This window comes from Ranitomeya variabilis, chromosome 2, assembly GCF_051348905.1.
Source record: "Ranitomeya variabilis isolate aRanVar5 chromosome 2, aRanVar5.hap1, whole genome shotgun sequence".
In the NCBI taxonomy this organism is placed as follows: Eukaryota; Metazoa; Chordata; class Amphibia; order Anura; family Dendrobatidae; genus Ranitomeya; species Ranitomeya variabilis.
Genome location: NC_135233.1, coordinates 212,649,802 through 212,676,713, shown reverse-complemented (window position 1 = coordinate 212,676,713; position 26,912 = coordinate 212,649,802). Strand labels below are relative to the sequence as shown.

Below are 26,912 nucleotides of genomic sequence, written 5' to 3'. Positions count from 1 at the left end.
GTAGCGAGTTTTGAGTGGTGACTTTTGTGTTTCGACTTTTATGTGGCGAGGTTGGTGTGTGTGTGTGGTGAAATGTGTGCTGAGGGTGGTATATGTGTTCAAGCACGTGGTAGTGTGTGGCGCATTTTGTGTTTGTGTTCATATCCCCGTGTGTGGTGAGTATCCCATGTCGGGGCCCCACCTTAGCAACTGTACGGTATATACTCTTTGTCGCCATCGCTCTCATTCTTTAAGTCCTCATTGTTCACATCTGGCAGCTGTCAATTTTCCTCCAACACTTTTCCCTTCACTTTTTCCCCATTATGTAGATAGGAGCAAAATTGTTTGGTGAATTGGAACGCGCGGGGTTAAAATTTCACCTCACAACATAGCCTATGACGCTCTCGGGGTCCAGACGTGTGACTGTGCAAAATTTTGTGGCTGTAGCTGCGACGGTACAGATGCCAATCCCGGACATACACACATACATACATACACACATTCAGCTTTATATATTAGATATACCTGTATGTAATCTCCTGTATATAGTATATACCTGTGTGTCATCTCACCTATATATAGTATATATCTGTGTGTCATCTCCTGTATATAGTATATACCTGTATGTCATCTCCTCCTATACATAGCATATACCTGTGTCATCTCCTCCTGTATATACTATATACCTGTAGGTAATCTGCTCCTGTATATAGTATATACCTGTGTGTCATCTCCTCCTGTATATAGTATATACCTGTATGTCATCTCCTCCTGTATGTAGTATGTACCTGTATGTCATCTCCTCCTCTATATAGTATATACCTGTGTGTCATCTCTCCTGTATATAGTATATATCTGTGTGTCATCTCCTCCTGTATATAGTATATACCTGTGTGTCATCTCCCCTGTAAATAGTATATACCTGTGTGTCATCTCCTGTATATAGTATATAGCTGTATGCCATCTCCTCCTGTATTAGCCCTCGTTCACACGTTATTTGGTCAGTATTTTTACCTCAGTATTTGTAAGCTAAAATGGCAGCCTGATAAATCCCCAGCCAACAGTAAGCCCACCCCCTGGCAGTATATATTAGCTCACACATACACATAATAGACTGGTCATGTGACTGACAGCTGCCGGATTCCTATATGGTACATTTGTTGCTCTTGTAGTTTGTCTGCTTATTAATCAGATTTTTATTTTTGAAGGATACCAGACTTGTGTGTGTTTTAGGGCGAGTTTCGTGTGTCAAGTTGTGTGTGTTGAGTTGCGTGTGGCGACATGCATGTAGGGACTTTTGTGAGATGAGTTTTGTGTGGCGACATGCGTGTAGCAACTTTTTGTGTGTCGAGTTGCATGTGACAGGTTAGTGTAGCAAGTTGTGTGCAGCAAGTTTTGCGCATGGCGAGTTTTGCGCGTGGCGAGTTTTATGTGTGGTGCCTTTTGAGTATGTGCAAGTTTTGTGTGAGGCAACTTTTGCATGTGTTGCAACTTTTGTGCATGTGGCAATTTTTCTGCGTGTGGCAATTTTTCTGCGTGTGCAAGTTTTGCGTGTGGCGAGTTTTGCACGTGTGGCGAGTTTTGCATGTGGAGAGTTTTGCGCGTGGCGAGTTTTGAGCGGCGACTTTTGTGTTTCTACTTTTATGTGGCGAGGTTGGTGTATGTGTGGTGAAATGTGCACTGAGGGTGGTATATGTGTTCGAGCACGTGGTAGTGTGTGGCGCATTTTGTGTGTGTGTTCATATCCCCGTGGTGGTGTGATTATCCCATGTTGGGGCCCCACCTTAGCAACTGTACAGTATATACTCTTTGGTGCCATCGCTGTCATTCTTTAAGTCCCCCTTGTTCACATCTGGCAGCTGTTAATTTGCCTCCAACACTTTTCCTTTCATTTTTTCCCCATTATGTAGATAGGGGCAAAATTGTTTGGTGACTTGGAAAGCGCGGGGTTAAAATTTCACCTCACAATATAGCTTTGACGCTCTCAGGGTCCAGACGTGTGACTGTGCAAAATTTTGTGCCTGTAGCTGCGACGCCTCCAACACTTTTCCTTTCACTTTTTCCCCATTATGTAGATAGGGGCAAAATTGTTTGGTGAATTGGAAAGCGCGGGGTTAAAATTTCACCTCACAACATAGCCTATGACGCTCTCGGGGTCCAGACGTGTGACTGTGCAAAATTTTGTGGCTGTAGCTGCTACGGTTCAGATGCCAATCCCGGACATACATACATACATACATACATACACACACACACACATTCAGCTTTATATATTAGATATATATATATATATATATATATATATATATATATATGTGTGTGTGTATATATATATATATATATATATATATACATATGTGTGTATATATATATATATATATATATATATATATATATATATATATATATATATATATGTGTGTGTGTGTATATATATGTGTGTGTGTGTGTATATATATGTATGTGTGTGTATATATATGTGTGTGTGTGTATATATATATATATATATATATATATATATATAGTTCAAAATCGGAACAGCATCTTATATTACCAAATTGTAGTGCAGCGTCTTCCCAACCACTGTTGAAATGGTCTTTGGTAATAGATGAAAAAAAGAAAGACAGCACAAAAAAAAAAATTGAAAAAAAAAGGGCTTTAATGCCTGAACGGCGTGGCGACGTTTCGGATATCTTTATCCTTTTTCAAGCAGTGTTAATACAGACAAGGTGGGTATATATAGAAAACATTCACTGTATACAATTAAACATATTAAGTTATTTTGGACATCAGATCAGCAATAGTCATCTGACCAAAAAAGTGCAACAGTGCCACTGTGATAAATCTGTATTATATACATTATATATAAAAAAGTGCCATATAGTGCACAGTGGTAAACTTTAAAACTATATTAATAAGCAATTTAATATCCTCAGGTGTCCCATGTTTGTGAAAATAGAAAAAACGCGCACTTACAAAGATAATACAGCAGGTGCTGGAGATTCAGGCGTCCTCCTGTTGTAACTGCACATGTCTATGGCAGCTGCAGTCCGGACCTAGAGCATTATGGTCCGCACCTGTGCAATAGTGCTTTGAAGTCATAAGCGCCATCTTGGAAAAGGTATATGCCCATACAAACTTCAGACAGGCATGTGTTGTGTTTCTACCAAACAGTTCCAGTTTGGTTTCATCAGACCATAGGACATTCTCCCAAAACTCCTCTGGATCATCCAAATGCTCTCTAGCAAACTTCAGACGGGCCCGGACATGTACTGGCTTAAGCAGTGGGACACGTCTGGCACTGCAGGATCTGAGTCCATGGTGGCGTAGTGTGTTACTTATGGTAGGCCTTGTTACATTGGTCCCAGCTCTCTGCAGTTCATTCACTAGGTCCCCCCGCGTGGTTCTGGGATTTTTGCTCACCGTTCTTGTGATCATTCTGACCCCACGGGGTGGGATTTTGCGTGGAGCCCCAGATCGAGGGAGATTATCAGTGGTCTTGAATGTCTTCCATTTTCTAATTATTGCTCCCACTGTTGATTTCTTCACTCCAAGCTGGTTGGCTATTGCAGATTCAGTCTTCCCAGCCTGGTGCAGGGCTACAATTTTGTTTCTGGTGTCCTTTGACAGCTCTTTGGTCTTCACCATAGTGGAGTTTGGAGGCAGACTGTTTGAGGGTGTGCACAGGTGTCTTTTTATACTGATAACAAGTTTAAACAGGTGCCATTACTACAGGTAGTGAGTGGAGGAAAGAGGAGACTCTTAAAGAAGTTACAGGTCTGTCAGAGCCAGAAATCTTGATTGTTTGTTTCTGACCAAATACTTATTTTCCATCATAATATGCAAATAAAATGATAAAAAAAACAGACAATGTGATTTTCTGGATTTTTGTTTCTCAGTTTGTCTCCCATAGTTGAGGTCTACCTATGATGTAAATTACAGACGCCTCTCATCTTTTTAAGTGGTGGAACTTGCACTATTGCTGACTGACTAAATACTTTTTTGCCCCACTGTGTATATATATATATATATATATATATATATATATATATATATATATATATATATATATATATATATATATATATATATATATATATATATATATATATACTAGCTGTACTACCCGGCTTCGCCCGGGTTAATGACTGCTGTTAGCAAAATAGAATGTGTTAACAAAAATTTATTCTGCACACAAAAACCACAAAACAAATAGATAGAAATGTAATTATTAAAAGGCAAAAACTAAGCAAATAGAAGCATTTCACAACATATATTAGCTTTGTTATACTGAGAATGTCTTTGTTGCCTATATTAACCAATCAGAGCTCAGGTTAATTAACTGTAGCAAAATAGAAGCTGAGCTGTGATTGGTTGCTATTGGCAGCCTGATAAATCCCCAGCCAACAGGAAGCCCTCCCCCCTGGCAGTATATATTAGCTCACACATACACATAATAGACAGGTCATGTGACTGACAGCTGCCGTATTTCCTATATGGTACATTTGTTGCTCTTGTAGTTTGCTTATTAATCAGATTTTTATTTTTGAAGGACAATACCAGACTTGTGTGTGTTTTAGGGCGAGTTTTATGTGTCAAGTTGTGTGTGTTGAGTTGCGTGTGGCGACATGCATGTAGCGACTTTTGTGAGATGAGTTTTGTGTGGCGACATGCGTGTAGCAACATTTTGTGTGTTGAGTTGCATGTGACAGGTTAGTGTAGCAAGTTGTGTGCAGCAAGATTTGTGCATGGCGAGTTTTGCGCGTGGCGAGTTTTATGTGTGGTGCATTTTGAGTATGTGCAAGTTTTGTGTGAGGCAACTTTTGCATGTGGTGCAACTTTTGTACATGTGGCAATTTTTCTGTGTGTGCAAGTTTTGCATGAGGTGAGTTTTCCATGAGGTGAGTTTTGCACGTGTGGCGAGTTTTGCGTGAGCCTAGTTTTGCATATGGCGAGTTTTGCATGTAGCGAGTTTTGAGTGGTGACTTTTGTGTTTCGACTTTTATGTGGCGAGGTTGGTGTGTGTGTGTGGTGAAATGTGTGCTGAGGGTGGTATATGTGTTCAAGCACGTGGTAGTGTGTGGCGCATTTTGTGTTTGTGTTCATATCCCCGTGTGTGGTGAGTATCCCATGTCGGGGCCCCACCTTAGCAACTGTACGGTATATACTCTTTGTCGCCATCGCTCTCATTCTTTAAGTCCTCATTGTTCACATCTGGCAGCTGTCAATTTTCCTCCAACACTTTTCCCTTCACTTTTTCCCCATTATGTAGATAGGAGCAAAATTGTTTGGTGAATTGGAACGCGCGGGGTTAAAATTTCACCTCACAACATAGCCTATGACGCTCTCGGGGTCCAGACGTGTGACTGTGCAAAATTTTGTGGCTGTAGCTGCGACGGTACAGATGCCAATCCCGGACATACACACATACATACATACACACATTCAGCTTTATATATTAGATATACCTGTATGTAATCTCCTGTATATAGTATATACCTGTGTGTCATCTCACCTATATATAGTATATATCTGTGTGTCATCTCCTGTATATAGTATATACCTGTATGTCATCTCCTCCTATACATAGCATATACCTGTGTCATCTCCTCCTGTATATACTATATACCTGTAGGTAATCTGCTCCTGTATATAGTATATACCTGTGTGTCATCTCCTCCTGTATATAGTATATACCTGTATGTCATCTCCTCCTGTATGTAGTATGTACCTGTATGTCATCTCCTCCTCTATATAGTATATACCTGTGTGTCATCTCTCCTGTATATAGTATATATCTGTGTGTCATCTCCTCCTGTATATAGTATATACCTGTGTGTCATCTCCCCTGTAAATAGTATATACCTGTGTGTCATCTCCTGTATATAGTATATAGCTGTATGCCATCTCCTCCTGTATTAGCCCTCGTTCACACGTTATTTGGTCAGTATTTTTACCTCAGTATTTGTAAGCTAAAATGGCAGCCTGATAAATCCCCAGCCAACAGTAAGCCCACCCCCTGGCAGTATATATTAGCTCACACATACACATAATAGACTGGTCATGTGACTGACAGCTGCCGGATTCCTATATGGTACATTTGTTGCTCTTGTAGTTTGTCTGCTTATTAATCAGATTTTTATTTTTGAAGGATACCAGACTTGTGTGTGTTTTAGGGCGAGTTTCGTGTGTCAAGTTGTGTGTGTTGAGTTGCGTGTGGCGACATGCATGTAGGGACTTTTGTGAGATGAGTTTTGTGTGGCGACATGCGTGTAGCAACTTTTTGTGTGTCGAGTTGCATGTGACAGGTTAGTGTAGCAAGTTGTGTGCAGCAAGTTTTGCGCATGGCGAGTTTTGCGCGTGGCGAGTTTTATGTGTGGTGCCTTTTGAGTATGTGCAAGTTTTGTGTGAGGCAACTTTTGCATGTGTTGCAACTTTTGTGCATGTGGCAATTTTTCTGCGTGTGGCAATTTTTCTGCGTGTGCAAGTTTTGCGTGTGGCGAGTTTTGCACGTGTGGCGAGTTTTGCATGTGGAGAGTTTTGCGCGTGGCGAGTTTTGAGCGGCGACTTTTGTGTTTCTACTTTTATGTGGCGAGGTTGGTGTATGTGTGGTGAAATGTGCACTGAGGGTGGTATATGTGTTCGAGCACGTGGTAGTGTGTGGCGCATTTTGTGTGTGTGTTCATATCCCCGTGGTGGTGTGATTATCCCATGTTGGGGCCCCACCTTAGCAACTGTACAGTATATACTCTTTGGTGCCATCGCTGTCATTCTTTAAGTCCCCCTTGTTCACATCTGGCAGCTGTTAATTTGCCTCCAACACTTTTCCTTTCATTTTTTCCCCATTATGTAGATAGGGGCAAAATTGTTTGGTGACTTGGAAAGCGCGGGGTTAAAATTTCACCTCACAATATAGCTTTGACGCTCTCAGGGTCCAGACGTGTGACTGTGCAAAATTTTGTGCCTGTAGCTGCGACGCCTCCAACACTTTTCCTTTCACTTTTTCCCCATTATGTAGATAGGGGCAAAATTGTTTGGTGAATTGGAAAGCGCGGGGTTAAAATTTCACCTCACAACATAGCCTATGACGCTCTCGGGGTCCAGACGTGTGACTGTGCAAAATTTTGTGGCTGTAGCTGCTACGGTTCAGATGCCAATCCCGGACATACATACATACATACATACATACACACACACACACATTCAGCTTTATATATTAGATGTATTTATGTATGTATGTATGTATGTATGTACACATATGTATATATGTATGTAAGGACAACATCTGCAAAGAGTTTGTATGTTCTCTCCGTGTTTGCGTGGGTTTCCTCCGGGCACTCCGGTTTCCTCCCACATTCCAAAGACATACTGATAGGGAATTTAGATTGTGAGCCCCATCGGGGACAGTGATGATAATGTGTGCAAACTGTAAAGCGCTGCGGAATATGTTAGCGCTATATAAAAATAAAGATTATGTATACATATGTATGTATGTGTATATATATGTATATATGTATGTATATATATGTATGTATATATGTATGTATGCATATATAAATGGATGTGTGTGTATGTGTATATATATATATATATATATATATATATATATATATATATATATATATATATATATATATACATACAGTACAGACCAAAAGTTTAGACACGCCTTCTCATGTAAAGATTTTTCTGTATTTTCATTACTATGAAAATTGTACATTCACACTGAAGGCATCAAAACTATGAATTAACACATGTGGAATTATATAGTTAACAAAAAAGTGTGAAACAACTGAAATTATGTCTTATATTTCAGGTTCTTCAAAGTAGCCACCTTTTGCTTTGATGACTGCTTTGCACACTCTTGGCATTCTCTTGATGAGCTTCAAGAGGTAGTCACCGGGAATGGTTTTCACTTCACAGGTGTGCCCTGTCAGGTTTAATAAGTGGGATTTCTTGCCTTATAAATGGGGTTGGGACTATCAGTTGTGTTGTGCAGAAGTCTGGTGGATACACAGCTGATAGTCCTACTGAATAGACTGTTAGAATTTGTATTATGGCAAGAAAAAAGCAGCTAAGTAAAGAAAAACAAATGGCCATCATTACTTTAAGAAATTAAGGTCAGTCAGTCCAAAAAATTGGGCAAACTTTGAAAGTGTCCCCAAGTGCAGTGGCAAAAACCATCAAGAGCTACAAAGAAACTGGCTCATATGAGGACCGTCCCAGGAAAGGAAGACCAAGAGTCATCTCTGCTTCTGAGAATAAGTTTATCCGAGTCTCCAGCCTCAGAAATCGCAGGTTAACAGCAGCTCAGATTAGAGACCAGGTCAATGCCACAGAGTTCTAGCAGCAGACACATCTCTACAAGAACTGTTAAGAGGAGACTTTGTGCAGCAGGCCTTCATGGTAAAATAGCTGCTAGGAAACCACTGCTAAGGACAGGCAACAAGCAGAAGAGACTTGTTTGGGCCAAAGAACACAAGGAATGGACATTAGACCAGTGGAAATCTGTGCTTAGGTCTGATGAGTCCAAATTTGAGATCTTTGGTTCCAACCACCGTGTCTTTGTACCACACAGAAAAGGTGAACGGATGGACTCTACATGCCTGGTTACCACGGTGAAGCATGGAGGAAGACGTGTGATGGTGTGGGGGTGCTTTGCTGGTGACACTGTTGGGGATTTATTCAAAATTGAAGGCTTACTAAACCAGCATGACTACCACAGCATCTTACAGCGGCATGCTATTCCATCCGGTTTTCGTTTAGTTGGACCATCATTTATTTTTCAACAGGAAAATGATCCCAAACACACCTCCAGGCTGTGTAAGGGCTATTTGACCAAGAAGGAAAGTGATGGGGTGCTATGCCAGATGAGATGGTTTGGGGTGAGCTGGACTGCAGAGTGAAGGCAAAAGGGCCAACAAGTGCTAAGCATCTCTGGGAACTCCTTCAAGATTGTTGGAAGACCATTCCCGGTGACTACATTTTGAAGCTCATCAAGAGAATGCCAAGAGTGTGAAAAACAGTCATCAAAGCAAAAGGTGGCAACTTTGAAGAACCTAGAATATAAGACATAATTTCAGTTGTTTCACACTTTTTTGTTAAGTATATAATTCCACATGTCTTAATTCATAGTTTTGATGCCTTCAGTGTGAATGTACAATTTTCATAGTCATGAAAATACAGAAAAATCTTTAAATGAGAAGGTGTGTCCAAACTTTTGGTCTGTACTGTGTGTGTATATATATATATATATATATATATATATATATATATATATATATATATATATATATATATGTATATATATATACACACACACACACATACATACACATACACTCACCGGCCACTTTATTAGGTACACCTGTCCAACTTCTTGTTAACACTTAATTTCTAATCAGCCAATCACATGGCGGCAACTCAGTGCATTTAGGCATGTAGACATGGTCAAGACAATCTCCTGCAGTTCAAACCGAGCATCAGTATGGGGAAGAAAGGTGATTTGAGTTCCTTTGAACGTGGCATGGTTGTTGGTGCCAGAAGGGCTGGTCTGAGTATTTCAGAAACTGCTGATCTACTGGGATTTTCACGCACAACCATCTCTAGGGTTTACAGAGAATGGTCCGAAAAAGAAAAAAAATCCAGTGAGCGGCAGTTCTGTGGGCGGAAATGCCTTGTGGATGCCAGAGGTCAGAGGAGAATGGGCAGACTGGTTCGAGCTGATAGAAAGGCAACAGTGACTCAAATCGCCACCCGTTACAACCAAGGTAGGCCTAAGAGCATCTCTGAACGCACAGTGCGTCAAACTTTGAGGCAGATGGGCTACAGCAGCAGAAGACCACACCGGGTACCACTCCTTTCAGCTAAGAACAGGAAACTGAGGCTACAATTTGTACAAGCTCATCGAAATTGGACAGTAGAAGATTGGAAAAACGTTGCTTGGTCTGATGAGTCTCGATTTCTGCTGCGACATTCGGATGGTAGGGTCAGAATTTGGCGTAAACAACATGAAAGCATGGATCCATCCTGCCTTGTATGGAGCATCTTTGGGATGTGCAGCCGACAAATCTGCGGCAACTGTGTGATGCCATCATGTCAATATGGACCAAAATCTCTGAGGAATGCTTCCAGCACCTTGTTGAATCTATGCCACGAAGAATTGAGGCAGTTCTGAAGGCAAAAGGGGGTCCAACCCGTTACTAGCATGGTGTACCTAATAAAGTGGCCGGTGAGTGTATATATATATATATGTGTATGTATGTAATGTATGTGTGTGTGTGTATATATATATATATATATATATATATATATATATATATATATATAATATAATATAATATAATATAATATAATATCACCTACTCACCTACTTCCGGCCACAGCAGTTTTAAGTTTATCGGTGGGCAAATAACCGGTTGGACTTATCACCTGATCCTTCTATTCACAGAGAGGATAAATTGCCACCAGAATTATATTTCTGCACCTTTTGTAGGGAATTTATTATATAAAATAGAGATAAAGTAACATTTATGTAAAGCATTAATATTTTAATTGTTTTCAAATATTTAATATATAATTTAATAGTATAATATTTTATTTAAAAAGTTTTGCCATTTTCAACTTTGAAACACTAGAGGGAGCAGCTGCTCAGATTTTACATGAGGACCAAGTATAATTTGGGGGTTGGGGGGTAATTTTAGGATCACAATTCAGCACCATTTTGTGATCCTGATCAGTGGACATTGTGACCGAGGACTGCTGGTAGGGCCGGTTCTAGCTTTCCTGCTAACTGAAACGAAAATTGAACTGTTTCCTTCCCAGCAGTACAATATAATCCTACCATGAATAAATGTAATTCCTCCATTGTTTTTTGAGGTTTGTTTACAGCATTCAATAGACAGTACAAATGACCCGTTTTTATGATTCTCCAAATCGTTACAGTATGAAACTTGCATAGATTTTACTCTGTCGCCTCATTGGGGGACGCAGGACCATGGGTGTTATGCTGCTGTCCACTAGGAGGCGACACTATGCATAATCTGAAAAAGATTAACTGTGGCTCCTCCTCTGCAGTATACACCCCTGGATGGCGTCAGCCTTCTCCATTTTTTTTTTTTTTTTTTTTTTTTTTTTTCCTTTACTCCGTTTTTCCGACGGGATTACAGATGAAGAAAAGTGGGTCTCCTGCGAGACTCCCGGCATGGCAACTTCCTCGGCCCCCTATCACGGGGTGCCCGGTTGAAGTAGAGATGGCTATTCCCCATGTCGCTCCTTCCCCAGTCCCTCGGGTGCTGGTTCGAAGTTGAGACCCCCGTCCTTCCCCAATTCCTTTTAGTTTCTGGGTTGAGGTTGAGGCGAGGAGAAAGCCCCCTGAGGGTCACACAGCACCCTCCCTAATCCCCCTCTGCGGGCATTAGGTTGAGATGCCTCAGGTAGGGCCTGTACAGGCCGCACTCTGCAGCTCCCAGCAATGGGCCAGCACACTGCGCCTGCATCCAGGGACCCCAGCCCTACTGCGGGCTCCTGTCAGGGCCCGGGGGAGTGCAGGCATGCATGGCACAATACAGACACAGGGCTCCCTGCGTCCCTGTCTCTGCAGCAGCACCAGCTCTATACTGCCTCGGGGGGACCCCTCACCGGGCCCCCCTTCCGCTTATAGCCCCACTTTCGCGCTGGCCTGGAGCCCTTCTGGGCATCAGGCATCCTAATTTAGGCCCCGGCTTCAGCCTAGCTGAAGCCGCCGCCTCCTCTCCACCCCCTGAATGACAAATATGACACTCTACAGTGTCATAGAGGGGGCGGATCGAGACAGAAAGGGTGCGTTTTTACACAATTCTGCTGCCTTTTTCCAGCTCTCCGCCCCATTCTCCCCCTTCCTCCCCTTCTCAGCGGCCATTTTTCTGCTGCAGATTAACCCTGCATCTCCCGGTCTGCAGGACCAGGCAGCCAGTGTCCGGGGGGCACGGGACTGTGGATCTAAGGCACTGGACCTAGGGGCACACTGGTGGGGTAAGATCACAGCTGGGTTTTTTACTCAGCTGTGAATCCATATTTCCTATAAGGCTCCCCTATAGGCTTCTCTGCATCCCTATAGGGTCCTCTACATAGCTAGCCCTTCTGCACTCTGTGCACTATGCCGGGCTCAAGGTCCAAGAGAACCAGGCAGAACTGCTATTATGCATTCTGCACAGCCTGCGGGACCGCTCTCCCCAGTGGCAGCACGTACCCGCATTGCCAGAACTGTATACAGACTACTGTGTCAGAGCCCCAAGAAGCCCCTGCCACTGCTTCGGTGTCTAATGCCACGCCGGAATGGGCTACTCAGATGTCGCAATCTATGACGCAGTCTATAGATAACCTAACCTCCACAGTGCTTCAGACTCTGCAGGGTCATTCCTCGGCTATGACCATTACCCAGCAAAGGGAGAGCTTGCCTCAGGAACAAGATGACCCTGGCACATCCACGTCTAGGTCAGGACGCAAGCGGACCCATAGATCAAGTCCATCTGCGTCATCCCATAGTACACGGTCATCCCCCTCTAGGGAGAGACATCGTAGCTCCAGGTCATCTAGACCGTCCCATTCCAGGGACAGACAATGCAGATCTCCGCAATCCCCGACCCAGAGAAGGCCTCCTCCCCAGCTCACCCAGCAGGGGACGCCTCAGTGATGCACAGGATTCGAAAGGCATCTGCGACTCTGACTCAGACAGGGAAACGGAGGGGTCCCTGATCCCAATCCCCCCTAGCAATACAGCGCTAGTTGAGGACATAATCTCTTCCATCCATCGGGTGCTGGACATTTTTGATCCACCACCAGAGGCCCCAGAACATAAGATTTCCTTTGAAGGACCTCTGAAGCCGCCTAAGGTTTTCTCTTAAAAAGCAGCTCTCAGCCTGAGAAAAAATTCGCTAATCACAAATATCTGGAGGCGAGGTACCCCTTCCCGCAGAAGGACACCCAAGGAATGCACAGATCCACCCGAAGTGGACTCCCCCAGTCTCTAGGCTAGCAGCACAGACCCTCCTTTCACTGCCAGATAGCTCAACCCTCAGGGACGCAGCAGACCGGCAGGTTGAACGCATGGCTCATTCAATTTTCGAGGCAGCAGGGGCATCCCTGGCTCCTGCGTTCACCTCAGATTGGGCTGCCAAGGCCATTCTGGCCTGGGCAAAAAATTTACAAGCTCTCCAAGCATCCGCTCCTGAGCTGTCGGACCAAGCGGTTCAAATAGCAGTTGTAGCAGATTACATGCTTCATGCAGCTCTGGATTCAGCAAGGGGAGTAGCGGGGATAGCATCAAACACCATCACAATTCGGCGTATCCTCTGGCTACGGGAATGGAAAGTGGACGCAGCCTCAAAGAAGTCCCTCACGCACCTCTCCTACCTCAGTGGGAGACTTTTCGGTGAACAGTTGGACACGACTTCCCCAACTCAGACCTAAACGCACTTAAAAGAAGCGTAACCAAACTCGATTCCGATCCTTTTGGAACTCCTCGGGCTGGTCCGTCTCGCGTCCAGCACAAAATCGGATCCGTTCCCCACGCAGGGACAACTCACGATCGACGCAAAGGTCGGACAAGACCTGGCAGTCAAAAGCAGGCCAGCCTAAGCCCAGAGGAGGAAAATCTCAGACTTTCTCCTCATCATGACTCACGGACTCCAGAAGACACCACACTAGTAGGTGGCCGACTTTTGCTCTTTCATCAAGTCTGGCTGCCTATTACAGAAGACAGGTGGGTCAGGGAACTAGTGTCTTCCGGATACAAAATAGACTTCACCTCCAACCCACCGGACCGATTCTTCCTCTCTGTCCCCCCAAAACCACCAGCCAAGGCTCGTGCCTACCACCAAGCAGTCTCCTCGCTTTTTCAAGCAGGAGTCATAGTACCGGTCCCCACGACCGACCGCTTCCGAGGGTTGTACTCCAATCTGTTCGTAGTTCCCAAGAAAGGAGGCGGCGTACGGCCCATACTAGACCTAAAACAGCTCAACAAATATGTACGGGTCCGTCACTTCCGCATGGAGTCCCTTCGGTCCATCATTGCGTTCATGGAGAAGGGAGAATATCTCGCCTCCATAGACATACAAGACGCATACCTGCATATGCCTATTGCACCTGCCCATCAGAGGTTTCTCAGGTTCGCAATAGGCCAGGACCACTACCAATTCGTGGCTCTCCCGTTCGGACTCTCCACGGCTCCCAGAGTGTTCACCAAAGTCATGGCAGCCACCATGGACGTCCTGCACTCCAGAGCCATAGTAGTCGTTCCATACCTGGACGATCTACTCATCAAGGCTCCCACCTTCAAGGACTGCGAGCTCAGCTTCTCAATCACAAACGATACTCTCAGTCGCATGGGCTTGTTAATCAACCTACAAAAGTCATCACCAACCCCGAGTCAGTCCCTGACCTTCCTGGGAATGCTATTCAACACTTCCAGGGGTCTAGTGCTCCTTCCCAAGGACAAGGCACTGGCTCTCCGCCTAGGAGTTCGCACCCTCCTCCGCAAACCCCCTCGATCTCTCCGGTTTGCCATGAGAGTCCTCGGCAAGATGGGGGCAGCAATAGAAGCGGTCCCATTTGCCCAGTTTCTCCTCAGGCCTCTCCAACTAGCCATTCATAAGTCCTGGGACAGGAATCCCTTTTCTCTCGACAGGGAGTTCCAGCTAACGTCGTCAACCAGGAGGTCCCTGCACTGGTGGCTCAAGCCGACCTCGCTAGCAAAGGGGAAATCCTTTCTCACAGGTCAGTGGAAGGTTCTGACCACCGACACAAGCCTGACGGGTTGGGGTGCGGTGCACCTACACTACAGGGCAAGTGGTCCCCAGTGGAAGCGACCATGCCCATCAACATCCTGGAAATTTGTGCCATCCTCCTGGCATTGAGGGCCTTCCATCACTTACTGACAGCCTCTCACATCAGAATACAGTTGGACAATGCCACGGCCGTGGCATATGTGAATCACAAAGGGGGGACCCGCAGTACCCAGGCGATGCAAGAAGTGTCACACATCCTCCACTGGGCGGAGGACACAGGGTCGGTTCTCTCGGCGGTCCACATTCCGGGTGTGGACAACTGGGAAGCAGACTTTCTCAGCCAACAAGGAATAGACTCGGGAGAGTGGTCTCTCCATCCCGAAATTTTTCGCCAGATCTGTCACCGCTGGGAGACCCCGGATGTGGACCTAATGGCATCCCACTTCAATGCCAAGGTCTCCAACATCATGGCCAGAACACACGATCCGCGGTCGCTCGGAGCAGACGCTATGGTTCAGGACTGGACCCAGTTCCAGCTTCTGTACATTTTTCCACCTCTCCCCCTGATACCCAGGGTGGTGAGGAAAATCAAGCAAGAGGGAGTTCCAACCATCCTAATTGCACCGGACTGGCCCAGACGTACATGGTACGAAGACATCGTACAACTTACAGCAGACGCCCCCTGGCATCTCCCCGACCGCCCCGATCTTCTATCACAGGGCCCGTTCTACCACCAGAACTCAGGGGCTCTCAATTTGACAGCGTGGCCCTTGAGACCTGGGTTCTAACCCAGGCAGGGCTCTCGCCGGACGTCATTGGAACCATGATCAGGGCACGGAGTCCAGCCTCTGCTAAGATTTATTACCGTACCTGGAAAGCTTTCTTTACTTGGTGCGAATCTCGTGGCCAGACCCCATTCCCTTATTCCCTCCCCAAACTACTTGGTTTTCTTCAATCGGGTCTGGAGGCCAGGCTGTCCCTGGGCTCGCTTAAGAGCCAGGTGTCAGCCCTCTCAGTGCTTTTTCAAAGGCGCATTGCTACCAAGCCGCAAGTAAGGACATTCCTTCACGGGGTTTCCCGATTGGTTCCCTCCTACAGACGACCACTAGAAACGTGGGACCTCAACCTGGTCCTGACAGCATTGCAGGAACCACCCTTCGAACCTCTTAAGGAGGTCCCGCTCCGCCTTCTATCCCAGAAGGTGGTTTTTCCTGGTGGCAATCACCTAGCAACGCCGGGTGTCTGAACTGACAGCACTCTCCTGCAGACGGCACTTTCTGGCTTTTCACCAGGACAAGGTAGTCCTCCGTACGGTCCCATCCTTCCTTCCGAAGGTTGTGTCCACCTTCCACCTCAATGAGGAACTTTCTCTGCCTTCCCTTTGTCCGGTCCTGGTTCATAGAGTGGAGAAGGCTCTGCATACCCTTGACCTTGTCAGGGCATTGCATATATATGTGTCTAGGACTGCGTCCTTCCGGAGGTCTGCTTCTCTTTTCCTTCTTCCAGAAGGCGGCCGCAAGGGTCTGCCGGCTTCCAAAGCTACCCTTGCCAGGTGGATCAAATACACCATACAAGAGGCCTACAGCCTTAAGAATTTTCCTCTTCCAGCCGGTATTACGGCACACTCTACACGGGCGGTGGGGGCTTCCTGGGCCATTCGTCACCAGGCTTCGGCACAACAGGTGTGTAAGGCGGCCACTTGGACTAGCCTACACACGTTTACTAAACACAGAGTTCATACCCAGTCCTCAGCGGACGCGAGCCTGGGTAGACGGGTTCTGCAGGCGGCGGTGCCCCAAGTTTAGGAGCCTGTCTGCACAATATTCGTCCATTGCTTCCAACCCAGGGACTGCTTTGGGACGTCCCATGGTCCTGTGTCCCCCAATGAGGCGACAGAGTAAAGGAGATTTTTGTGTACTCACCGTAAAATCTTTCTCTTAGCCTCTAATTGGGGGACACAGCTCCGACCCTGTTGCCCTTTATGGGCCGTTGTTACTGTTGAGTTCTCATATTGTTCCTTGAGCTCGTATATAGTGGCCTTCTTATAGGCATGTCTATGTTATTCATGTTACATTCCTCCTAATGCTTTTGCACAAAACTGGAGAAGGCTGACGCCGTCCAGGGGTGTATACTGCAGAGGAGGAGCCACGGTTAATCTTTTTCAGATTATGCATAGTGTCGCCTCCTAGTGGACAGCAGCATAACACCCATGTTCCTGTGTCCTCCAATTAGAGGCTAAGAGAAAGAGATTTTACGGTGAGTACACAAAAATCTCCTTTTTTATATCTTGGTTAAAAAAAATCAGAAGTTTGTTAAAAAAGATTAATTCATTTTGCTTTTTGACATTATTTTCCATAACCCATAATGTTTTTGTTTCCAGCTATGATGATGTGTTAGGGTTTGTGATTGGGGGTACGTACCATGTATTGATCACTTGTTATTACATCATTTTAGGAAGGTGGTGAGATGGCCGGGAAAAAAATCGCAATTCTGGTATTTCGATTATTTTTCTGTTTATGGCATTTACCGTAGGGGGTAATTTATTTTAAGGTTGATAGACTGTACTTTCATGGATGCGGAAATGCCAGCTACATGTATTTATTTTTAATGGAGTAGAAGGGAGAGAGCAAATATTTTTTATTTTTTTTTTTAGTTACCTTAGGGGACTATTACATGGGGAGAGCAGGTCTGGTAAAAATTTTTTACTTGGGTAATACTTTCCACACCTGTACAGCCAGTTCTGGTGACTGCATTATAAAGAGCGGAACTCCCTTTCTTCCCTGCGCCTGCAGGTGGTGCACATAGGAGCGCAGGGCAGACGCAAATGAGGGAGACAGCACAGACTGACATGGACTGTTTTCTACAGCAGAGCAGGCTTCTCTCCCCTCGGGGACCCTCTCCAGGTCAACCAGCTGCACAGGCACTTCTGTAACAAGTCACCTCCACAACCCTGGTGCAGCAACTGGCTTTCTCCGCTCACCCCTACTTTGTTTTTAGAGTGCAATGATTTGACTGCTGTGCTCTGCACACTGTAAGTAGCAAGGAGCTGTGACCGTGACTTCATCCAGCTGTTAGAATAGATTGGACTACTGATGCCAGACTGTACAACCTGTATTCACCGCCGCCCTCGTGCTCGATCTGCTGACATCGCTCACACCTACTTACTGTGCAAAGCGCAGCAGTCAAATAGTTTCCTGCTGCTGCACTCTGAACACTGTAAGTAGCAGCAACGGAGCAGAATTGCAGCTCAAGACATAGCGCTGGGCTACAATAAAATGGCGCCTGGTTCTACCTATAGCTGTGAACTGTGCATGACCGGGGGGCATGATGATGTAGCCCAGCTTAGGAGTCCATGTTGACTACTGACCCTGCTCTCTGCCGTATTTCCTGTGTAAGTGTTGTACTGTGATACATTGCAGACAAGCAAATACGAATGGTAGCCCTCAATGCCTGAAGAAACAAAAAAAGTAAAAAGTTTGGCCCACCGCTGTCTGTGTGGGGGCATTGTTTGCTCCCTTCTCCCCACTCGGATGCACATGGCATGCACGCTCACTGAGTGTACACGTGTGTCGGGGTTGAGAAGAGAGATGTTAGCCAAATACTCAGAATGGACAATTGATGTATCATCGGTTAGGGTCCAGCCACTAGGATTGCCGCTAACCATGAGAATGCGAGGTCCTGTGCCCTCCATGTCAGTATAGTGGTAATGTAATTATGAAGGTTTTGCTCCCCTCTGCTTGGTGTTGGCGCACTACTCTGATACCTCAGCATTAGTGATGAGCGAGTGTACTCATTGCTCGGGTTGTCTCCGAGTATTTATGACTGCTCGGAGATTAAGTTTTCATCGCCTCATCTGAATGATTTACAGCTACTAGCGAGCATGATTACATGTGGGGATTCCCTAGCAACCAGGCAACCCCCACATGTACTCAGCCTGGCTAGTAGCTGTAAATCATTCAGCTGCCGCAATGAAAACTAAATCTCCGAACACTAACAAATACTCGGAGGTCACCCGAGCGTGCGCGAGAAAACCCGAGCAACGAGTACACTGGCTCATCACTACTCAGCATCTAATTCTTTATCCTGATGGTTTGTGACACTTTCTGTAGTTTCTATCTTCAGTTTTTTGCTTGTTTCTTCTAACCTGGTCGCACTTTGTGTCTACACGCACAGGTACAAGGTGACCCAGTCCGAGCTGTTCGCCTTGCTCTGCCGACTTGCAGATGAGCTCCTGTTCCGTCAGATCACATGGGTGAAGAAGTTGCCATTTTTCTCCGATTTTTCCATCAAAGATTACACCTGCCTGCTGAGTACCACATGGCAGGAGCTAATATTACTCTCCTCACTTACTGCTTACAACAAGCAGATCTTTGGAGATCTGGCAGATGTCACCTCGAAATACTTTCCATTTGATAAAGATCTGCATAGGTGAGTGCCATAACTGGCTCCAGTTACTATTACTGCATCTGGAAACATCAGTAGTGAGTGTCGCATGGATGCAGTTGAGATTAGAAGTGTTTTTTGCTGATACATTGAAATAAAAAATTATAGCGCATTTCCACCAGCCGATTAGTCCTTTCCCGATAATCGTTTAATGTAAACAGGCTGCCAATCGCCACAACGAGCAAGTGAAACGATCATCCTGCGGGAACAATGATTTTTAAGCTTAAATTGTCAATGTTGTTATTTTATGTTTTTTTGTTACACACCACATTTTGTAAAAAAAAAAAAAAAAAAAAAAAAAAGATAAAAAAAATGTTAAAACCTTGCAGTGTTCACCCTGGCCACTGGGACTTTTTTTTTTACTTCCTGTTGTTTCAGGAGTTATACATGTGCATTAACCACAATGTTGAAACCCCGGCCCTATATTTTGCATTGAAGCATTTAATGAGAGAGTGAAAAGGTCTTTGTGTAGGGAGAGTGCAGTGATTGGTGGAGTCTGTGTTATCACCTGTGTATAGAGGTATTGCCTGCCATTGTAATCCTGCTTCTGATGATAAGGAGCCTGCTGAAAACTGTTTCTGAAAGCACACGAATTTAGTCAAAAAAGACCCAATGGTCAGTAAGAAAATTGAAAATTGATAGGTAATTTTCTGATGATGCAGTCCATTTAACATAGAGGAGTTGCATCTATACTTTTAGATTTTCCATCTGTAGTGTAATCTGTGCACCTAAAAAATATTGTATATTTATTTCTGCTGTTTATTTAGAGTTCACATGGATTCTATCTTACAACCTTTGGCAGGGAGGCGTGAGCCACAGGCTGCATGGCAAAGGCCAAAAGAATATTTTGCTACTTGCATTTCTCAATTGTGCTTTTCTTCTTTATAGGCACATTGTACTGATACATAAAGCTTTACATTTCTAAACTGCGCTCTTCTTTATAGGCACATTGTACTGGTACATAAAGCTTTACATTTCTAAACTGCGCTCTTCTTTATAGGCACATTGTACTGGTACATAAAGCTTTACATTTCTAAACTGCGCTCCTCTTTATAGGCACATTGTACTGGTACATAAAGCTTTACATTTCTAAACTGCGCTCTTCTTTATAGGCACATTGTACTGATACATAAAGCTTTACATTTCTAAACTGCGCTCCTCTTTATAGGCACATTGTACTGGTACATAAAGCTTTACATTTCTAAACTGCGCTCTTCTTTATAGGCACATTGTACTGATACATAAAGCTTTACATTTCTAAACTGCACTCTTCTTTATAGGCACATTGTACTGGTACATAAAGCTTTACATTTCTAAACTGCGCTCTTCTTTATAGACACATTGTACTGGTACATACAGCCGTATATACCAGTAAATCTTTTTATGCTACACAAACATATATACTCACATTGCAATGGGTCACACAGAAAGCTGGAGTGACATATAAAAGGGGTATGTTCTACAGTCAGGCTTCAGATCTGGTGAAACCTAAATTCAGACTCTAGACGAGTTAAAAAATATGTATACTTAACCCTTCTGCGCCCGACTCCTGTTCACCTTTGGGTGTATCTGCACTACATATTGATGCCATTCAGGACCAAATGTAGCAATACACGGACCTGAGTCGGGAGAAAGGAGTGTAATTCACAATTATTGATTTTTTGAATATGAAATAAATTCTGGATATATTTTGACTGGACAGTGTGGCACTATCTATTGTGGAAATTTTCTCTTCCTCACATCCCCATTACCTTCCTACAGACTATAGCTGCTACTCAGGTTCCCAACAGCACTGCTACACATCTGTAGAGAATAGACCGATAATACTGCCAGGCTAGATAAGACAGCCTGCCCTCTTGACAATATTCAGCTCTGCAGTTCATGTACTGTGAGACAGAGTTGCCTCTGATCACTAATCTGCCCTGTGCTAGAAGAAGCTGCTTTGTACATAGGAACAGGCTGAGCAGTGCGGCAAGTTTCAGGACTCTGACGTAACACTGTCTGCTTGTATTGCCGCCTGCAGTGCTGCTCTTTCTGGGCTGCCTCATGATGGCTCCTGGTTGACTACTTCCCCCTCCTAAGTTCAGGAACAAATAGGAAGAGAATAAGGAGTAGCAAGATACTGCTACGAATTCTAGCCTGTTTCTGTATCTTGAGCACATAGAAAAACGCTCTCCGTTGCCTGGAGCCCTGCCATTAAAACAAGTGAGTCATCATAAAAAAAGGTTGTGATTGCTCAGACGCTGCCTTTGCATACATTCACTCTGTTCGGTTATATACAGTCTCAGGTTGGAGGGATCTTCTTTTCACAACACTCATTTGGGGTAGCTTGACTGCATATGCTCAGCCATCTGGAACGAGAAAAATGGTGGACTGACAAAACAAGTGGCAGCAGTATTGCCATGGGAAGACCAATATTTGGCTTTGATGCGGCCCTATGGACTTTTACGTGGTCACGCCACTTACCAGTAAGTCAAACTAAAAGTGTCCATACTTCTTAAATAGTAGTTAAGGTCCTCTTTATATATAAGAATGTCAGCTGACCCCGCCGATATAGACAGTCTTGGATGACAATCTTATGTGTATTCCCTTGACTGGACGTATTGGGGGAGATAAAGGTACAGCATATCAGATTTTGGACTGGAGATTTTTTTGTTCATTAACAGTTGAGTACAACTCAGAGATGTCTGTACATCTTCAGTACAAAAATATAGCACTAGAGCCACCATCAGAACATGAATACAGGACCAGAATCTATATCAGTACATGATTAAAGCACCAGAACCACTATCACTACATGAATAAAGCATCAGAACTGTAACAGCCACAGCTTTTCCTTCTTTTCCGATCTTCTGTAACACATCCTGACACAATATCCTTAAAAATAAGTGTCATTGTAATACCACCTCAATAAAAATATCTGCCCATGTTGTGCCTTAAATAAGCCCTATGCTGTGCCTCTGACTAATTTCGCCTTACTATGCTCCGTGCACATAAGTTGTCCCCTACACACAGTCATCCTTATTATATATGACCTCCACATTATCCTGTCGTCTATAATATTGCCTCTACACCACCACCATTCCTTATATACTATTATTGTATAAAAAGATAGTAACAAATTGCAAGCTTTCGAGACTACGCAGGTCTCTTCATCAGGCATAGAATTCTATGCCTGATAAAGAGACACATGCACCAGCAATTATCATTTAGATGCATTAAACTGCAGAGAATGGAGGGAACTCTGTAGTTAGAGACAAATACCAGCTAGGTATCAGCCTGTGTCTGCTTGGTATGAAGCAGGCTCAGCTACTGAGCCCGGAGCGAAAAGATAGGGTCTTTTGGCATCAGCCAGGTCTATTGAACCTTTTGGATGATCTGTTGTTGTGTAGTTTGACAGCATACACACCAAGCCTAGATCCAGAACATTATGTAAATGTGGTTTTAAAGGGTTATAAATGTATATGATAGAGGATAACTTGCTGATCACTGAAGATCTGACCACTTGGACATTCAGCAATGTCAAAACATCATGAATGGAGTGGTGTTGCACATTCTCAACCTCCACTCCAGTAATTGTCTATTAGAACTTCTGGACAAAGCAACATGCTGTACTCTGTTTTCTCAGGAAGTCCCATAGATAATGGATGGGGCGGAGATGGAACATGTATAGCCTCCGCTACATTCAAGACCAGGCTCTGCAAAGCTCTGTTCTCCAGATCTCTGAGAGTCTCAGTTGTTTGACCCCCAGCTAGACAAGTTATCCACTATCCAATTAATAGTGGATAACTTGCTGTTTTGGGAATAACCCTTTAATTGAAGCTTATTGACTACTCCTGTCATGTACCATTTATAATACTTGTGCCTTCTCATATGACAGAGGGGTAGCTGCAAACCCCATAGCTGGACCCCTGAAATGAATTTTTGCTTACAACTATAGTCACTGCATGATTAAATGGCATAAAACAGCCGTGCCACATTACCCTCCAAGTTACCTCATCCACATCACCAAAGTTCAGATTTCACATTAATGTAAATGTGAAATTATTTTACAACTATGACCTCTGGCCTTTGAGCCATTAATTACTAGAAATGAGCCAGGGTCTCTGCAATGCATGTATTGGTCTGTCTCTAAATCTAGCCTTATCTGCATTTGCAGCTATGTATTATTCCCAGTGATTAACGATGTGTGTTTTTTTTTATAATCAGACCCTTATCGGGCGCCAGATTACAGCGTGATTTAGGGCTGGTTGTGGGTTCATGCACAGCTGCACCAGCCTCTGGCAGCTCCGTAGAGCCACTAACAAGCTTGCACACCCAAAAGTTATCTGCGCCTTGTTATTCGTGGCTCCTTTGTAGAACTCCTACACCTCCGGATTCATACAGAACACCTCTATGTGTTGGTGACATTGCTCAACAGCCGTGAAAACTCTGACTCTAGGAAAGCTTCACATTGCTATAAACTCCCACCCCGAACTGAACTGTTATCTAATCGTGTGATTTGTTAATTCCGGTCATTTCTCTGCTTGCTGTGAAACCACAAAGTTGTAGCGGTTACATCACAAGAGTGAATTCATAGTCTAATATCAGTCTAGTGAGACTCTGCCCAATTGTAATAATGTAGTGATTTATTTACAGGGAGTTTTCAAGATTGCGAGAAAGGGTTTTATTTTTTTGCACTTGTTTTTTTACATGCTTACGTCTGGTATTGCATCTTGGTCCTATTTATTAAAATAGAGGCGAGTTGCAATTACTGCACTGTACATTGACAAGAATGGCTGTAGACACTTGCTAAGTTGTAACGATGTCTCCCACCCCATACACATGAACGAATCTTCCCAGAGAGCAAAAGGATTGTACATATTGAAATCCACCTACCCGGTAATTCTCTTCTCTGATATTTGTCTTCAAGGAAGTTGCAAAGCCCCAATACACGTTAGATGTTTGGCCAATCCCACCAAAATTGTTGATTCTGCCAACATAAATGCCATGTGTGTGGCAAGTTCCTTGTTATCTTCTTTTTCTTATATCTATTAAAATTACCCTTTCATCTCAGCCAGTCAGTGAAGGATGGCATAAGGGTAAACTTACACTATATTGGTCTACAGTGGAGTTAAAATCTGGTCCTAATCAAGTGTTAAACCTAAGTTCTCTGCTCCAGTTTACCAGACTTTTATCCGTAGCAATCTCAGTTTCTTAAGCGTCTGTAGTCCGTCGCGATATGTTTGTAGTGACCTGAAATCTAAAACAATGCAGCATTGATCTGAAGAAACAGGGAGATGTCATGTATTGGTATTGGAGGAATGCACGCTGCTCTTGAGGATCCAGTTCATTAGGACTTCTCCGCGTGGGATTCCGGCACCTGGCAATTCTGCAATCTTTGCACCTGCTGTTTCTCATTGTAAGCATTCAGGCTTTTGTAAAAAGAACTTCAACACTCCAATATTATTTTCTTGGCTGAGGCAATGTGGATTTGTAGGGCTGAAATGAAAACAGACACGATTTCTAATGTGAATCAGGAGATTTTTTTTTTATTGGGGCTCTGGGCAAGTTGGCACCAGAAAAATGTCAATCAAATCCAATTATTTCATAGCTAAATTAATCATTTCTACTGGCGGTAGACAACTGGAGAGAACTTTTGTACACGCAATATTATAAACTCCATCATCTCCCTGTGTTTTCAATGAGCCCACTGCCAGACACAATCTGTAAGGGGGCTGTGTGGGGGACATTATTCTTCAAGGGGGATGTGTGGGAGACATTATTCTCCAAAGGGGATGTGTGGGGGACATTATTCTCCAAGGGGGATGTGTGGGGGACATTATTCTCCAAAGGGGATGTGTGGGGGACATTATTCTCCAAGGGGGATGTGTGGGGGACATTATTCTCCAAGGGGGATGTGTGGGGGACATTATTCTCCAAGGGGGATGTGTGGGGGACATTATTCTCCAAGGGGGATGTGTGGGGGACATCAATCTACATGGGCGGCTGTGTGGTGGCATCATTCTGCATGAGGACTGTTTGGGAATGCCATTCTGCATCAGGGCAGTATGGGGGACGTAATGAATCTATATAATATAGGAGTTTCACTGTTTGTATACAAGAACTTAAATGAATTAACTTTGATTCTAATTTGTGAGAAGCACGTGTATGTATATATACAGACACACACACTAACAGTACATAGCAGCCTGTCTACGCTTTCGTTCCTCTAGTTAAAGAACAATTGGTGACATCTTGATCACAAGACGGTGATGTCACCAAAGGTTCAAAAGAATTCCTAGCCTCGGAATAGAAATACTGGGTGGCCCCCACTCTCTTAGGGGCCCTGAGAAATTGCCCAGTTTCCATCCCCCTTCTCCCAAATGCCAGCCCTGCATATCAGCCTGTGTCCTCTTTAGTCCCTCTAGACTTCTGCAGTTAAAGGACCTTTGGTGACCTAATAGTTACATGAAAGTGATAATTTTTTTCACAGGCACCAAAGGTCCTTAATCTGTATTAACTTTGGAATAGAAATGGTGGTGGCCTCTAGGAGATTGGGGTTTCTGGGAAATTGACCAGTTTGCCACACGCCCCAAACGCTGCTCTTGACTGTAACTAGGGCTTGTTTTCAGAGTGGGGCTTATATTTCAAGCAGACTCCAAAAATGCCATCAAATCCTATATGCTACCATACAGGTCACCATCCCACCTTACTGGAGTCTTGAATTCCGATTCTTTCTAGTTAAGGATTTTCATGTTTGTTTCCTCCTTTAAATATAAGGAGTTCTTTTTTTGCTAGTTTATAGGAGAGACTGTAAACTTATATGCCATAGTTTAACCCTTCTAGACAAGGGCAGGTAGCACATAATATATGTCTTCAGTAGGCGTCTGTAAGTCATCCATCCCACAGAGCTGTCCTGGCATGGAAGGAGTTTCCAGCTCTGTACTAGGGTTGTTAAAGCGTTTAGTAAATGCACACATGGTATAACAGATTCCACCTGGGTGAGCAGTTCAAGGGAACAGTTACTAACCATCTAATTAGAAGGATTATGTTGTAAGCCCTTGTCTCTCAGTAATTCTTGTATTTCCTGCACACTGTGTTGTCCTAATCATCTCCACTCCCACCTGAGACCATGCCGGTCTGTATTCTGCAGCTGCCTCAGCTGGAAACAGCGTTGTGGGAACATACGTATAACTGCATAGCGATTCTCTGCATGAAAAATATTTAAAGAGAGCCTGTTGATAAGTTTTTGCCCCCTAATCTGAGAGCAGCGTAATGTAGAGGACTGAGAACTTGATTTCAGAGATGTCACTTTACTGGGCAGCTTGCTGTAGTTTTGTTACAATCATCAAAACTGCAGCAAGCTGCCCAATAAGTAACATCTCTGGAATCAGGAACTCTGCCCCTGCATCATGCTGCTCTTAGGGTAATAAGACACACCATCCTTTAAGGGGTAGTTTGGTGCAACAAACCTAGGTATCTGAGTTGGGAATTTTGAGTTCATAAGCCCAAAAGAGCATCTCTTTCCCACGCATTTTCTCCCGCTCGCTCTCTTTCCTTTCTTTCTCTCTTCTTTTTTCACTCCATCCCCCTTCCCTCTCCCTTCCCCCTGCCTCTCCCTCCCCATCTTCCTCTCCACCTCTTTCTCCTCCCCTCTTTCCCACTCGCTTTCCCCTCTTTCCCACTCACTTTCCCCTCTCTCCCCTCCGACTCTCGCTCTCTCCCCCGACTCTCGCTCTCTCC

The 26,912-nt window shown here is 44.2% G+C and overlaps 1 protein-coding gene across 4 annotated transcripts in view; it reads left to right on the top strand.

Moving 5' to 3' along the window:
• The window catches only part of NR6A1 (nuclear receptor subfamily 6 group A member 1), a 336,676-nt gene that overhangs the window by 295,225 nt on the left and 14,539 nt on the right, over positions 1-26,912 (top strand). For all 4 annotated transcript variants that reach the window (XM_077283566.1, XM_077283567.1, XM_077283568.1 and 1 more), the window contains one exon: positions 18,918-19,172. In XM_077283566.1, coding sequence (XP_077139681.1) covers positions 18,918-19,172 — 255 coding nt within the window. The remainder of the gene's footprint in view (positions 1-18,917; positions 19,173-26,912) is intronic.